This window comes from Falco naumanni, chromosome 8, assembly GCF_017639655.2.
Source record: "Falco naumanni isolate bFalNau1 chromosome 8, bFalNau1.pat, whole genome shotgun sequence".
Taxonomy (NCBI): Eukaryota; Metazoa; Chordata; class Aves; order Falconiformes; family Falconidae; genus Falco; species Falco naumanni.
Genome location: NC_054061.1, coordinates 31,849,904 through 31,866,857, shown reverse-complemented (window position 1 = coordinate 31,866,857; position 16,954 = coordinate 31,849,904). Strand labels below are relative to the sequence as shown.

At 45.9% G+C, this 16,954-nt stretch overlaps 1 protein-coding gene across 1 annotated transcript; it reads right to left on the bottom strand.

Moving 5' to 3' along the window:
- Positions 1-4,291: 4,291 nt before the first annotated feature.
- LOC121093125 (5-hydroxytryptamine receptor 5A-like) lies at positions 4,292-15,904 on the bottom strand. Its single transcript, XM_040604996.1, has 2 exons — positions 15,108-15,904; positions 4,292-5,825 (listed from the first exon to the last, which is right to left on the bottom strand). Exons 1-2 carry the CDS (start codon positions 15,888-15,890, stop codon positions 5,493-5,495), a joined length of 1,116 nt encoding a protein of 371 aa, XP_040460930.1. The 5' UTR covers positions 15,891-15,904; the 3' UTR covers positions 4,292-5,492.
- Positions 15,905-16,954: the final 1,050 nt, after the last annotated feature.

The window sequence follows — 16,954 nt, the reverse complement described above, 5'->3', positions numbered from 1 at the left end:
GGAGCTGTGCAGCTAAAGCACTAAATTCTGAGGGTGTAGATGCCTGTATGCAAAGGACTATACAAACCTACAGCAAGTAGAATCTGTCTTAATTCTCCATTTCAGCTGGTTGCGAGGAGGAGCTAAGAGTTTCCCAGAATTTTACCTCAGTATTGCTGATTTGACTGGTTAAAGAGCTTGCCCTGTATTATTTTGCTGTTACCAGGCTTGTAAAATAACATTTATGTGGCTTGTAGCAAAACTTTTTTTTTTATTTAATAAAGCATGCTTAGAGCTTTAATTTGCATTTCAATAAATTTAGTCTGATACGCTGATGAGTGAAGTGCTGTGAAGTAAGTCAGCTCTTTGCTTCAGAAGCTGACAGACTCTGAACTTAAGGCATACACTTACCTTTTAGACCATGACAGTTTTCTTTACATGCAGTTCCACAAATGCATTTGTAAAATACCTTTTGAGAGGTCAGTCAATGACGTACACCTAATCCAAGCATGAAAAAATCCAGACAACCTTTTCTTAGTGTGTCAAAATGAATGGAGTACTGTACCAAGTCACTGCTGATTTGAATACAAGAAAATCTTTGAAGGCAAGAGAAGATGATCAGTATTTTTTTAAGGTTTCTTCCCTTCTTCATCTTTATCTCATGAAAAATCTGCATATTGAAGTGTGACCTTAGTGTGTAGGTTCGTGAACCAAACAGTATTTGATGGAAAAGAAACGCATGACATGCAAAAGCATTTCACAGTGTGGCAAAGTGGCACATTGTACTCTTTTTGCGCTCCAGAGACAGGTATACCCACCCATATAGGAAACGGCAAAACTTTCCTGAAGTTTCTTTAGGAATGTAAAATTACTTGCATGAGGGAAAAGGGTTTACTTTTTTTAGGTCCCACTGTACAGCTGCTGGTACTCATGCAAAACGGCTAGAGAATTGTGCTGCTGGTACACCCACCTCCTGAGAGCCAGCCTTGCGAAGTCGGGCATGTTAAGTAGAACGTGGATGAGGCGATACACAAATCTTACTTGCTTGGGTGGTGGATGGCATACGCTTAGGGTAGTCTTTTTATCTAAAAAAACTTCATGGACACGAGCTTGTTTATTCATGCAGTGTTGGCACAGCTATGGCTGCAGCCTGTGTGGACTCAGCGGGCGGCATGGGAGCTGGGAAGGCTTGGCTCCCTGGAGCTGGAGGCAGGCGCTGCCCCTTCCCCAGCGTTCAGGCAGGGCTGGGGGCCACCATGCTCAGCAGCATGTTCCTGTAATCAGCCACTCTTAATACCTGGTGGCTGTGGTGTAGGCTATAGCTTATGATGTACTGATCACAAGGGTTTGTAAATGTGTGTTCTCATGACCAAACCCTTCATCTCTCTCTTTTTTGCTTTTCTTTTTTTTTTTTTTTTTCTTTTCTTCCCCCACCCTGTCAATCTTCATGGGGGAAAGGCTTGGGAATTCTTATGTAAAACACCTTTTTAGATGGTGAGGCTGAAGTACGGTTGAAAGATCAGGAACTCCTGGGTACAATAATAGATTACAGAAAATAGATTGTGGAAGCTGTAGCATGGATGTCAGCCTCTTGGAAAGAGGAGCACAGAAAGTTACTAGCATTTTCTGTTCACATCCTTTGATTTGTGTATGATCTGTGGATTCCAACAACACAACAAACTGAGGCCTTAATTTCGATATAGCTGCAGGGATCTTGGAGCCTTGCTGCAGGATACAGCAGTGCCTTTCTGCTGAGCAATAGTCGATAGTGAGTTCAATTATTATTTATTTTGGTTCACATGGGAGTTGTTACATTTTCTGGAGTTTCTTTGGTCTGTCTTGAAGCCAAGGATAACCACACGGCAATAACCTAAGTTCTAAACTCTTAATGTTTGAAGTGGCAGAAAGAGGAATCCTTGCATGCTCGATTTTACTCTTTCCTCTTTTTTTCAATTAAAATAAAGTTGCAAGTTTTAATAATGGGAGTAATTAATCATAAAGTGTCAAGGGAGGCAGAAAATTATCCACAGTTCCAACTTTTTTTAATCAAGGTTGATGACTAGCTAAGAGTTCTGCTCCCACTGTATCGAGTTACTGAGTGTGGCACACAAATCTGTGAGTAAAACTGTGCTTGTGGTGCAGGCCAGGGGATAATAATGCTTTTTCCTGCTTTAAGGGGGAAGCAGCATCCAGCACGTGAGGCCATAACCCCAGGTAACAGATTTCTTTCCCCCAAACTAAGCTCAGATTCCATATGAGTAAAAACCAGCGCTTTAAATCCTGAGTAAATCCTGAGTATGTGCCACAGCTTTTCTAAACACCAACACAGAGCCAGTGTGGGAAGCCGATTCCGTTAGCAGCTTTCTAAAACCGCTGTAGTGAAATGAATCTGCTTGTTCATTGTCGCCTCTGGGTGAGCGTGAAGCCAGGCTGCTTTCAGTGGAAGCCTGTCATTCTGTAACAACCCACTGCTGTCACAGATGCTTGGGTGGGCAGAGCACTAAACTAGTTATCTCGAGAACTTCTCACAGTATAATTACAGAGGCTCAGACTCACCTCCTAAGGAAGCTAAATTCATCTTTGAGGAGGTGGAGAGCTACACTGTATGCTATGCCAGTAGCCCTGCTACCAGTTCTCAAGCTAGCTGAAGATGGCACTGCTGCATCTTCAACATCTATGTGCAGCAAAACCAGTGCAAGTGTTCAGCCACAGCAAACCGCAGAGCAGCCGCCTGGCTTTATGGTGCCTTCACAAGTTCCAGATGCCAAGCCATGGTAAAATGTACCTTCAAAATCTGTGTCACTTCTTGGAAGGGTTCCTGCACCAGGACCAGAGCCTGTCCTTCTAGTCAGCTGGCACGTACAGTTGGGAGAAATCTGGCTGCTGCTGCTGCAGCCAGAGTATGATGGGCCTTAACTTCAGTGCAGCAGGGCTGGTATTCAGTTTGCATGCTAGTAATGGCTTGTCTTACCAGGCAGACAGGGTACAGGCACTAAAATTTGGCCAAAGCATGATTACTGGCAACTTCAGGAGTGGCCACGTGCAGATCTGTATGCTTTCCAACAACCAGCTTAAGATGACCTCTTCATTTTCTCCTTCCATGTCATCCGTTTGGATTTTAAGGTGAAAAACTCAATTCACTTGAAAAATTCATCAATGGTTCTGAACAAGGCCTGCAGGTTTTAGTAACTTTCAGACTCTTAAATATGTGTCTTCCTTCTGGTTTAATTAAGCCTCCAAACACTAGTTTGAACTGTAGCTATTCCATATGCAGGCAAATTGAGATTCACAAGGGAGTTTTTTTAATTTAGCATTTAAAAGTCTGACCCGCTATCTAACAACAACTCTTTCAAATTCTAGGTTATTAAAATGTTTTAATTCTCACTGAAAGTGAGAGGTGAAGCATCCTCAGCAGGTATGTAAGATACACAGGTGGCTGTGGCTGCAGACACAGCAGGTCACACTGGAATTTCTTGGCACTGCAAGGTGTGAAGTACTGCAGTGCCTGGCCTGGCCATACACTGTGCTAGTGAGATGAGGCTGGGTGGTTCCCTTAAGGAACTGGAGGAATGTGTGCTCTGAGGTCATTAAATCACTTATTTAGAAAGGAGACAGACGGAGGCAATTTCTAAGTTGCCCATATACCTGGCATTAAGCTCAATTTGACATCACCAGGTACACCAATCATTTCAGGCTACACTGCAGCAAATGCTGCGTTACAGTTGAGCAACTAAAGGCTGCATCATTCATCAGTTTTTTGTTTTTCAGAATACACAAGCTACTTTGATAAAACCTCTCTGACATGGCTGTTAAGTAGGTCAGTTCCTAGCTGATGGAAATATGCCGAGCTGCCATTGCCTGTGAGAGACTGCCAGGACACCAAGAATTTGGTAGGAGTTTCACGGTCAGCACTCGCATCCACACGATGCCCGTTAGTCTGGTGACAGTCAGAGATGAGGCTGAGTGTGATATGCTGCAGTGAGATCAAGATACGGTGTTTGCCCGAGGGTATACTTCTAATCAAAGGCTTGCTTAAGCAGCAGCAAACACAAAATTGGCAGAGAAAGGCAACATAAAAGGTTAAACCTCAGCTCCAAAAGCAGTTGTGATGTTGTCCAGCGCCATCACAGCTGTTTTGCCCTTACCTAAAGAAGCTTTAGGAGAACATAGGAGAGGGTGCTGGGACTCTGTCAGTAAAAAAACTGTCATGCTAAAAATACTTAAGAGTTGCTGTCGGGCTCCCCCCTGCCTCAGGGAACGGGAGGAAGTAAAACTCCCTAGAAGAACAAATACAGAGAGATGCTTGGCAGTATGCATGGAAATACTTATCTTTTAATTTATTTAGGTATATCCCATTGGGACAAGTGTTTGTTAGAAACTATTAGAAACAATTTCAGGCTTGGTTTTGAGTTAGTTATTTTGGAGTGTTTGGAGTCACTTAGACCTGATGACCTCAATCTTTTTCTTACAGCAGGAGGAAGTTGATGCAAGCTGACAAATCGTGGACTTCACTCAGCAGGGTGATGAGCACATTTATGGGGCAAGGACCCCAGACAGTGCAGTAGAGATAGCCACCTACCGCTGCCACGCAGCCACATGTTGCTGCCAGCAAACCTGCTGAATGAAGACAACGTTTGGCATTTGTCACATAAATGCATTCTTAGTTTTATGGTAGCGTGAAATAATAATGCATACAGTCCCCCTTCACTTGTCAGTATCAGGTGTCTATTTTGAGCTCACTTAGGTTTCAGAAAACAGGGAGAGCTTAAGCCCTGCAGAGGGAGAGAGTACAACGCAGGTGAAATCTCCTGTGCAAGCAGTGAGAGGACATTCTCAGTAGCTCTGAACAATTTTACCTGTGGCTCTCAAACTTCACTTAACCCCAGGGGATGTAACTGACCTGTATTTCACCAAGATGTCCTGTCAGGCCTGCTGCTTGCTGGACAACATGCAGCCTTTCAATCACGCTAGAGTCGTTTCGAGCTGCTTAGTCATCCCTTTTAATTTGACATCAATTCAACAACTAATCGGACACAGCATGTTTATTCCCTTCCAAATAAATCTCAAAAATGAAGCCAGCATCCTGCCCCTATCACAAACATTTCAGTACTGCTCAATTAGCAGTTCCCACTGATGCCTTTGCTAATGATGAGAGCACCATAGCATGGCACCTGTAGCTGGTTAGATGAGATCGGGTCAGTTAGATTTGACAGTCATGGTATCAGACACATACAGTGCAGACCTGAACACATGTTGATTCAAAGAGCAGACAGGAGGTATTCACTGCTTCAGTCTTCTTTGCCAACCCTGGAGCAGGATGTATGTATTTCCAAGGAGAAACTGTAAACTCTTGGTAGGTTTATATCCAAGTATCTTCCATCTTCTTTTTCATTGTTCCTAAATACCCTCAAGTAGCTCTTGCGCATGAAAGCTGTACATACCTCAGGCATGTTTTCCTCAGGAAATCTCTGCATTATGCAATAAGGGAATCATTTCCTCCTCTGTGCCCCCTTTTACTTCTGCTTTACAAAAAGGTTCTTGAAGGCATTGTTGTAATTTTTGTTAAATGCTGTATAAATAAGAGGATTAAAGAAAGAGTTGGAATAGCCAAGCCAAAGAAAGATGCTTTTCCAGACGGGTGGGATGTTGCAGGAGCAGAGGGGACTTATTAATTCTGTGATGAAGAAAGGGATCCAGCACAGTACAAAAACTCCAATTAAGATGCCAACCATCAGAGCTGCCTTTTTCTCTTTCTGTTCTCTCCATGTTTCTCCATCTGTCTGGAAAGTGATAGCTGCATGACGAGCTGTAAACACCATCTGTGGTTCATGCGAAGCTTCCTTCACCTCAAAACAAAAGCAAACATGGATTCTTACCAAGACAATTTGTTTGAGTGAAGTATTACTTTTAAATGACAGCACGACATCTGTGCACCTACCACAAAAGGCCCCAACTCTGTTCCTTCCAAGCTAAAAGAAAGAAAATGCCCCAGAGTACCAAAACTACCAGACTTCTCATTATGTTGGAAAAGCTGCTGAGTGTGACTGACAAAGCTAAATAAAGAGTAACTGATGCCATATGTGTTGTGGGTATTGTTTTTCAGTTTATTGGATGCCTTGATACCTGGTGGGAAATTGGCTTGTTAAGGAAGGCTAACAAAGGCATGTGCCTTCTGCCCAGCCCTAGACTAGACTCTCCTGCGCTGCTACGTGGCCCTTAGGGTTTCTCAGGCCTGAATCATAAATGAATTTCATTCCACTGCAGGCCCTTTGGGTCATTTCCCTAAGGGAGAGACCTGCAACAAATGCCTGCTGCTCTTTGACTACAAGATAAAACTATTTCCTTTGGTCTAACCGCCTGGATGCAGAGCTCAGAATCCCATCTCTGGTGGGCGCAGGAGCTTGGTACAACCGACCACTTGTTCTACAGAAGAGACAGAGTATACCCCAAAAACCCCTCAGCTAAATCTGCAGGGAAGTTTTTCCATCAGAACCCTTTTTAATGAAAGAGTGGGATTTTAATTAAAGGAAAGTTTTAAGAAATGTGCCTGATCTTTGGAAAATGCCAATATTTCATTACCCACCCAAAAAAATCATAAATGGCTGAAATAAAACTGAATGCTTTGGAAATATTTCAGTGCAAAGTAAACCCATCAACAAAAGCCCCTTATGAAAGACAGAACTCTGGTGCCTTCTGCTCTTCCTTGACAGAGGCCATCTCATCACAGGCACTTCTGTCTCCTGGAGAGGGACAGCGCAGCGGTATTGCACCAGCTGCAGGCTGGTCACAGTTCCAACTCAGTATATGACAGTGGGAGCACAAGGATGGACCTGAAATGACATACCCTCAGGTACTGTGCCACGATTTTGAATTAGCTTATAAAACAGTAGTAATCAAAGAAAAGTTTTGCTGGAAAAGCACCATTTTCTGGTCCTCATTTTCCATCTTCTGTCACCTGTCCTTTATTTCACTCAGATCTACTTGTATTCTGGCAAAAAGTATTCCATTGCCAGAAAACCACCATTTCAATGAGCCTTCAGTTCAAACTCTGGCTTCAGCAGAAGTTACACACAAGAAAGGAGAACATGTCAGCTAGTCCAGGCTGCCGGCAGTGCCTCCTGCCTCCTCTCCGGCTACAGGCAAGACTCTGGTCTGGGTGGTGAGTACAGCGCAGTGCTCTGGATGGCAGTGAGACTGTGGCACAAGTTATCAATGTGCGTAGAGCCCAACCAGAAAAAGATACTCCCTTGTGATTTTAGTCTGAAGATTAAAGTACAGGCTTCAAGTTCTTCTAGGCATTGCAATTACGAAGACAGCGCAATAAAATGAACAGTTTAAGGATGCAACCTGAGGCTCTACAATTTGCCTAAGTGATAACTCACAGGCACTGCAAGACTTTGACACCACTCCAAAGATGGCTTGTGGTTATGTTAGCTACATATTGCACATGCACATGTCACCTTTGTGCAAGCTTTATAATACATGGAAGGCTTCCATTTAACATGAGCACAGCGACTCAGAGAGGGAAGCGCTGGCAATGGCGAAACTATCACTCTTCAAGACGGATATCCCTGTCTTCACCCTCAGACATGAGACATGGCTGCAGAATGTAAGGGCAGCAGATTATGGGCACAGGCAAATAATGGAGGAAAATGAAAATCACATCTGTCCTGACAATTAAAATGGGACACCCCTCATGTAGCAAGGATCACGCCATTTGTCTGCAGAAGGACTTGCTCTGCACATCCTTGATCACACTCTGCAAAAAGGAATGAATGTATGACATGAGGACAAATTTGTGACAAGCAACCCTGAAAGATTATGTCTTAGCCCTGAGGAATAGCTACATAACTATGCCTCTTGGGAAGAGCCATACAAAGGACTTTGTCACTAGCATCGGGCATAGTTTAGTACTATATTTAACCTTCAACTCTTACGCCAAACATAGAGCTTGCAGTGTGCCATCATCAAATCACAGCCTTTTCTTTTTGGTACTTGAGGTTTTAGAAGGCTTGTGACTGAACTGCAGAATTTACTAGCAGCAACTCTTTTATCACTTAGTCACATATTGTGAGAAAAAGTTTTAAAATTTATTTTGATAAAAGATACCACAGTCCTTGAGTGTTTTCCCTAATGAAGCATGCATTTACAGCCTGGTCAAGCTCCTACTGAGATCAGAGAGTCTTCACAAACTCCACTGGTTGTTAGATCAGGCCTCTGAATGCTAAACAGCAAGTGAAAACAGATTGTGGTATTTTCTGTAAATTACAGGACAGCAGTGGTCTTCCTATCTACATAATTTCTACTTTCTCTGTTGCCACAGCTATTTTTTCAGTTATTTTTTTATTAGTTCTGCCCAGAGCTACTGAATAATGTTGTAATAACAGCAATAATAATAAAAGTGCAAAGAGCAGCCTGGCGCTTCAGGAAAAATAATGGGATCTCTCATGGAACCTTCCATTAAGTAAACTGTGTAAATATCCCTGGCAGACTGGAGATATTTTGCTTCAAGTTTCCATAAGAAATCCTTTGAAAAGGCTATACAAAATGTTCTTGAAAAAGTAACTGGTATCCCTGCTCAGTAAGGTCCTTCAAGCTGTGCCTTCAGCAGGATTTATACAAGCATTTAAACCTTGGAAGCTGCATAAGAGCTCAGCCTTCCATGATCATCAGTGTCTAATGCTCACCCCGTACGTTGTTTCCAGCTGACTGGCTGCACATGCCGCGTACAACCCTCCCCGAGCTGGCCCTCCATCAGGCTCGCCTGCCACAACTGCCTCTCGGGCATTCCCAGCACCGGGTACCGTTCCATGTGCCAGCCCCAGCGTGAGCGCTGCCGCTTGGCAAACCTCTGATCCACTGCCCAGCTGCTCCTGGCGTGCCCTGTCGCAGAAGGGACCAGACCTTATGGAGGGTTTCTAGCGAGGCCCTGTGCTCAGCGCTCCTGTGCTCAATGCCCCTGTAAATGCATCAGCTTTACAGAACTGTGCTCCCTCCCTGCCTGGTGGCCACATACACCTGCTACAGCACCACCAGCATCTCATCCCTGCTGTGGGACTGATTCATCAGGGGACAAGTCCACTAGATTTTTAAAGTTACACACAGTTTTAAATGGGAAGCGCCTTTCGTATCAGAAAATATGTATCACTGCAGACTGCAAAACTGAGAAAGTCCAACCTTTCATTATAATTTCAATTTATTTTTTTTTATTGTTATTGCTCGCTATATGATTTCCTGCAGACCTGACTCATCTCCCTGGCCTGGTCTTTGTAAGATTATCCTTGCTACAAATATCAGCCCCCAAGACCAAGTCAAGGCTGTTTGCTAGAAGCCAACCCACACAAAGTACTTGGAAAGTAAATTAGTCTACTACAGGCAAACTGTTGCAATACACAGTGCTGGCAGAGGAACCATGCTGAGGGATTCCCCCTTACGCAGGCACGGGGTAATCCACTGTAATTTGGCATCGTCTGAACAAGAGCACAAGCCAAAAAGATTATGTAGCTGCTTTCCAGCCTTGCCAGTTGTGGTTTTCTTGAACTAAACACAGCTCTGACTATACCAAAACTGCAGTTTCCAGTGCCAATCCTTGGAGGCTTTGCAAGGCTCCAATTTCTAAAAGTGACAATACCTGACCAATATCCCTGTGCCACACAGAACAAAGGACAAGCCCAGTATAAAACCTTTCCCCCTTTCTGGGCCTACTGATGAGCACTAGCGAACAGGCTGTGACAGGGAAAAGGTGGTCACAGACTGTAAATTAAAGCAGTCCATGAAGATACCTTAGTTTATACCAGGGACATTGCTCATATGTGAGCGTCTCTGCACAGCGTCGCACATTGTTCTCACGCAGTGCTAGCAGCACCCTATGCCCCAGGCACAGATCTCCTTCCATCTGCCCAGGCACTGCTCCAGGAGCTGCGAGTCAGGACCAATGGGGGAAAAAAGCTGGTATGAGAAGACTGCTACTCTAAATCCAGAATCAGGTTCTGAAATCATGAAATCGGCTATTTCCAGGACAACAGGCTCTGAGAAGCGCAGAGATGACTGCTTTCCAGTGAGAGTATCATGAAGAGAGTAAAATGAAGGAAAAGATCTCTCAAGTACATATTCTTCTACAGACACAAAGGAGTTCAGTTTTAGTTTTAGAACTCATTCTTCTGTACGCTGATCAGCAGTTACAGTTCAATGACACTTCTGTTTGTCCCCAGTAAAATACTACTACTGAATGGCTGTACGTCCCCAATTCCTGTGCTCCTAAGCAGCCTTATAAAAAACGTGCCACCGAAGAGTTTCTGATGAAATCCCTTGATTTAAAATGTTACTTGTAGCTTTAATGATAGTTATTACTGGTCCTTCGTGACAGGTACCGTGTACGCGCTTGTACTGTACCTCCAGTGACTGCAATAACAAAACAACAGTAAAAGATGATAAACATCAATAAAATCTGGCTTACTACCACAAATTCAGAGTTTTGCCTGTTACAGTGTGATTCAGTGAACATCATGATGGCCTCAGTGCAGCTTTGGCATACTTCTTGCTCTTTTGAACAAGAACACGAGAAACTGAAATGCACAGCAATGGATCAAAACAGGAATGTCTTCACTTTCTTGGATGGTCCACCAATATGACAAACGGTACGTCTGATAGAGAAAAGGACACTTGCTTTCTCTCAAAGGATTTTCTTCTGCTGTAAGCAGAAATAGCTGTGCACTTCTCCCAGGAAATCACTAGCCACTTTGCTTTGCTTCCTGCCTGACCTTTCTGCTATCTGACATCTGCTGCCACTCTTCTGGACAGTTGCACTTTTTTTCCTGACCCATCTCTTTTAGTTGTACAGAGGCAGAAATAAGAATGACAAGGCCTGTGACTCCTTCAGAGAAGGAGAATCTGTTTTCTCTCCCATATTGTCTGGATTGGTTATGTGGGTTGGAGAGGCTGAACAGGACAAGCTGCAGAACAGCACTGCACTGTTGGAGCTCTGGGGCCTGACACTACCTAAAGTAGGAGGCTCAGGGGGGACCTTCTGGCTCTCTACAGCTGCCCCAATGGAGGTTGTGGTGAGATTGGGGTCAGTCTCTTCTCCCAGGGAACAAATGATGGGACAAGAGGAAATGATGGCTTCAACTTGCCCCAAGGGAGGTTTAGATTGGATATCAGGAAAAGTTTCTTCCCTGAAAGGGTGTCAAGCACTGGGACAGGCTGCCCAGGGAGATGGTGTGTTTAAAAACGTGTAGATGCGGAGCTTAGGGACATGGTTTAGTGGTAGGCTTGGCAGCCCTGGGTTAAGGGTTGGACTTTAAGATCTCAAAGGTCTTTTCCAACCAAAATGATTCTATGACTCTAGGTTTGGATCAGTGCCTAATTACTCATGCACTATACGAGGTCCTTTGAGAGGTGAAAAAGAAAAAAAAAAAAACACCAAAAGCCACCAAAAAAAACCCCAACCCTCAACAGAACTTGGTTTTTAATGCCTCACATGGAAACGTAATCCTGACTCTGCAATTGCTACATGTAAGTAATCCTGACATTCAGATTCTGCCATCCTTGGTTTTGCTGGGAAAAACCTATATGCTGCTAGTGACTTCAGTTATTTAAAAAGACACTACCCAGCAGTATCTGCTGCTTTTCAAGAAGTCTTGTTTAGTTCAGTTGGACTATTTACAGAGAATTATTACCTACTGTCAACAAGGTGTGATAGAGTATAGCTCTCTGTCAGTGATGGCATGTCACTAGTATTTTTTACGAGGGCTACTCACATCAGTATTGAATCTAAAATTCACTTTATAAGGAGATTCATAATTAGCAAGCAAATAATTATAAAAGCACCTGCCTAATTTAGGGTCCCAATTCTGTAAATTTTTTGTTTCAGGGAAATGTAAGAAACAACCTTTCATTAAAACTAAAAGCACCTCAGATGTTTCATGTCCATCTCCCTCACCTGAATTTTTTTCAAAGACTTGTGTTTTTCAAAGACACAAATAAAGTCTTAACCAAAATTTACTCAAAATAGTTATTTTGTAACTATTCTATTTTGCACTTCTGTAAGACTATAGAAACATAAGGTATGTATGCCAACTGTCAACTCGGAGACAACTGTCCTTTCTCTGTATAAATAGGTATCTATATACACATACATATATACACAGCAGCCATTCGCAAAGCACTTTGGTGCCTGGTTCTGTTGGCTGAAAAGCTCAGTGCAAAAACATCAAGGTACCCTCACAATCATTCCACTTGATGCATTAGTTTCTTCAAGACATTTCTACTGGTGTATGAGTACTATGACCTCAAATCTTTTCCTCCTTTAAATTAACTTGCTAGAATTAACCAGCTACACTGCTGGGTATACCTCAGGCAATAACCTGCAGCCCTAGCATGCAGCTGCAATCTAGTGCTACCTGACAGCAAATATCAGAGTGCAACACAGATGTCTCTCTCAGCAGGGATCACTGCTGTTACTGCTCACCCCCAGCCTGGGAAGCGCTGCCAGCCTTGGCCATCAGGTGCCAAAAGGCCATCAGGTGCCAAAAGCCCCTCTAATGCTACTCAGATCACCTAGTGCAGGGCACCTAGGGTGAGAACTAACACAGATGCAGAGGGCACTTCACACCCAGAGTCACGGTGACAAGGAAGCATGTTGCAAGGGTGAGCATGACAGGTGAGCATTCTCAGAGAACAAAGGGATGAAAGAGAGTAGAGGTAGGAGAGACACTAAAGTAGAAAGAAATTGAAAATTAAAAGTGAGTTGATGGGTAGAACAAAAGAAGTGGAACAGAATTTGCTCCATCAGAGATCACAGTGACAACCTAACTACCCCTGCATGTGGAGAAGCAAAGCTGGATCACCTCACCAAGTTAGCCGCATCCCCTGGCAACGTTAGATTTGCGTTTGCAAGAGTTTTGCCAAAGGAACAGTAGTGCTATGTTTGAAGATTCTTCTCCAGAATTCACTGAGGAACTGCTACTGTTCCTGTGGACATGATAGATCCTGCTCCAAGAAGCTTAAATAAGATCAGGATAAAACTTGGTGAGTAAGTCTCAGTCTCTTAACTTAGAAAAAAATTGCGAAGAAACGCATCCCAAATGCAAGCTCCCTTGATCCACAGGTTTTTTTACTGTACATGTGTGCAGCTGGGCACCAGCCAGCTCTTCCTTTAGGTGAAGAGTAAAGGTTTGCATCTGAATTGCAGGTCTTTTTAAGTTAGCAAATTGAAGCTGCTGGGACAATGCAGAAGGTTGCCACTACATACCAATTGCAGATTCAAGAATCACTGTTATAAAGGGAGAAGTTCATATGCCAATCACTGCCAATATAAGAAATACCACGAACTACTGGCTTCAGCATTTGCTGGGGCTGCAATAACAGCTACACTGGCAACCCCTTCAAAATGGGTATTCAGCTCACACTGACAGGAGCTGTTTTGTCAGTATAGCTTAAACCAGCTCCTAGACACTGCATCAGCAAAACCCACTTACCTGCCCACCTAGCTGTGCCCACGCAAGGGCTTTTGCAGACAGAACTATGACAATTAGGAACTAGACTTTTTCTCATTAAAACTGACATACCAACAATGTGTCTCTGTACAGGCTAAAAATTAAGCAGCAGTGCCTCAGCTCATTTAGCTTCCCAGAATTTTATATTCCAAACAACTAGTCCTGTACGAGTATGTGTGTGTGTAAAAGATAAACCATGCAAAATGCAAACCCACTACAAATATTAAGTTAATGTATAATCTTTAAAAGCACAAAAACTAACTGAAACCAGTACATTCATCATACTCAAAACAACTTGGAAAGAAACCTGGTGCAAAGCTGGGGATGAAAGCCATAGGAAAAAAAACCTGCCACTAGAGGCGACATTCTCATCTTTTCTAACACATTTTATGCTTTTGCATAGAAGACAGGTTCAAAAATCAATTTATATTAAAACCATCTACAAGGCATTATGATCCAAATCTGCAAGTCCGACCACATATAATTGCCAGTGCTGTCATCTCTCGCTAGAATCAGGGGACAACCTACAGATACTTATTTGTGACCATAATAACATGTTTCTTAGGACGACTCCAAATCAAAGTTAGAGGTATTTAGCAAAGGAGAGAGGCTCTGCAGGATTAGCCCCAGTTGAACAGAAACGTTCCACATCTCTTCAGGTATCTCCAACATCCACACAGCTCATCTTTTGTTACTGGGAAGGGGCTGGACTTAACAAGTACAACATGCAATCACAAAAACACACTGTAAAGAATCATTTCCACACGTAGGAGTGAGAGTAAGAGTATGTGACAGAAAGCAGGGAGAGTTTACCGAGAGCACTACCTTGGTGACATGGCACGGGTGAGAGCGGCATCATGCAGAGAGCTGGACTTCACAGGACGCGAGGGGCCAACTCCAACCCTTCAGCAGGGACACAGCCTTCCCGTCAGCCAGGGGTATCCCTGAAACAAGACCTCCCACATGACTAGGGCTTTGTGGGATTAGGGCAGTGTTTGGGGCAAGAAGTAGAAGGGTGTAGGTTTTAAGACAGCTGGCAATTTTTAAACAGAAACAAAATCACTCATTGCTTGAATACTAGGCAGTGAGCCGTATGCTCCCAGTATTCAAGGTAAAAGAGTCCAAGCAGGTAAATAAAGTGTGTAATTTGCTTATTAAAATATACGCCGACACTGATAGATCCCACACAAAGTCAGTGCCGGTAGATAAACGTGCATACATTAACTCTGTGCAACGACCTTGGGATCTGCTTATGTCTTTGTTTACCCCATCAGCACTGTAAAAAAATGAAGAGGAGCAAGCCCCAAGGAATGGATAGTTCAGAATGAAGAGACGACTTTTAAATGGCTCTCCAGGCTGGCAGCGAATGCACCTGTCACTTACTATTACGGCACACTTAAGAAAAAAAAATAAAATAATAGAACTCCGAGGGTGGCACATTTTGACTGGCTGATTACCGCTCACATCCAGCCTGCAACAGAGCAGGATTCCCACCGGAGCACCAGGACACACTTCAGCCTTCTCCCCCTGCCAAGCCCCCCGCTGCAGGGGGCACGGCTGGGAGCAGACAGAAGCAGGAGCGCAGGTGCCCGGGGTGGCAGAGGGGGCTCTCCCCCCTGTTCCCCTCCTTACCTGGGCAGCCTCGGGCACGGGCACCACGGCGTTCCTCCTGCGGCCCCCCCCGCGGAACCTGGCGGCCTTGTAGATCTTCCAGTAGACGAAGAGCACCACGCAGAGAGGCAGGTAGAAAGCCCCACCAGTGGAGACGATGGTGTAGGAGGGCTCCTGGCTGACCTGGCAGCGCTCCTGCTCGGGGCTGTAGGTCTCCCCCCAGCCAAAGAGGGGGGCAAGGGAGATGGCGGCGGAGAGCACCCAGGTGAGAGCGATCATGAAGTTGGAGATGCGGCGGCGGGTGACCAGCGTGTACTGCAGGTGGCGGGTGATGGACCAGTAGCGGTCCAGGGCGATGGCAGTCACGTTCCAGATGCTGGCCGTGCAGCACAGCACGTCGAAGCAGACCCAGACGAGGCAGAGCTCCCGGCCCAGCCGCCACCGCTGGCCAGCCGACAGCTCCTTCACCAGGCTCAGCGGCATCACCAGGGCCGCCACTAGCACGTCCGACACTGCCGTGGAGGCCACCAGGTTGTGTGGCACCCGGTGGAAAGCCTTCACTCGCAGGATGGTGGCCAGCACCAGCAGGTTCCACAGGAAGGTGGCCACAGTCAGGAGCACCAGCAGGGTCAGGACGAGGATGGTGAAGATGGAGAAGGGCTCCCGGCCCCTCCACGTGCTGCCGCCCACCAGCGCCGAGGCAGCCGAGGAGGCGTTGGTGTCCCCGTTGGCTGACGAGGCGTTGGCACCCACGCTAGGCTGACACTGGCCCCGCGGGGCGCAGGGGCTCAGGGGCTCTGCCATGCCTGGGGCGGGGGTCGGCCCCTCGCCACCCCGGCACACGAGCGCTCTGCCCCCGCTGCACCGGCCCCGCTGCCGGGGAACGGCCGAGCCGAGCCGAGCCGAGCCGAGCCGAGCCTGGGCGCACCCCGCCGGCACTGGCCGCTCCGCGCACGTAGCGGGCGGCTCGGCGGGACGGCGGCGAGGGGCAGGCACCGGGGGGCGGCACCGCCGCTCCTGCCCCGCCCCAGCGGCCGCCTCGGTGGCGGTGGCGGAGCCCCTCCGCGGCGCCCGGGACCGCGGCGGCGTGGCGAGAGGCGCCGCCTCCGCCGGCTTCCCCCACGGTCCCCCCTCCCCCCGGGGCGCCCCCTCCCGCCGCGGTCCCCCCTCCCCCCGGGGCGCCCCCTGTGCCCCCTGCCCGCCTTGCTCCCCTCAGCGCTCGCGCGCGGCGCCGCCTGGCCTGCAGCAAGCGGCCCCTTCCCGCCGGCGCCGCCTCCGAGGTTGGTCACGGTTTTCGTACCGAACACGAGTTATTTCTAGGCTGCAGCACATAAATGGCATTTTTCCTGATTAAAAAAAAAAAAAAATAAATCAAGACTCCCTGAAATACTCTTAAATTTCTAAGTGGCCGGGAACATCACTATCTTTCTGTCTGTTTCAGGCAGATTCACGTCAGTTTCTTTACTAAGGGCACCTGCCCAGCCTCTGAGAATGTGCCTTTCCCCTGGCCCTTTCCAGCAACTACCCTTAAAATCAAGATGTTTCAAAAATAATTTAAAACCTGTTACACAACCTCTTTTAAGTCTGTAAGAGATGCCAACAGGGTGGTACGTATGAGTAATAAATGGTGACAAGTAGCGTGACAGGATCATATAGCACCCGGAGTATTTAAGGTGTGTTTGAGGTATTGTATCTAGGGTCTTTGGGAGGTATCCTTTACCCCAGCCTGCTTTCATTCCTGGGGTCGTTTACAACCCATAACCCAGCATTTCACCCCCTTGCTTCCCCTTAGTCTATTACCAGGGCAATTCCAGTGGGAGCTGCTGGAAAACACAGGCTCTTTTTCCTTACCAGGTCATACGGTACTG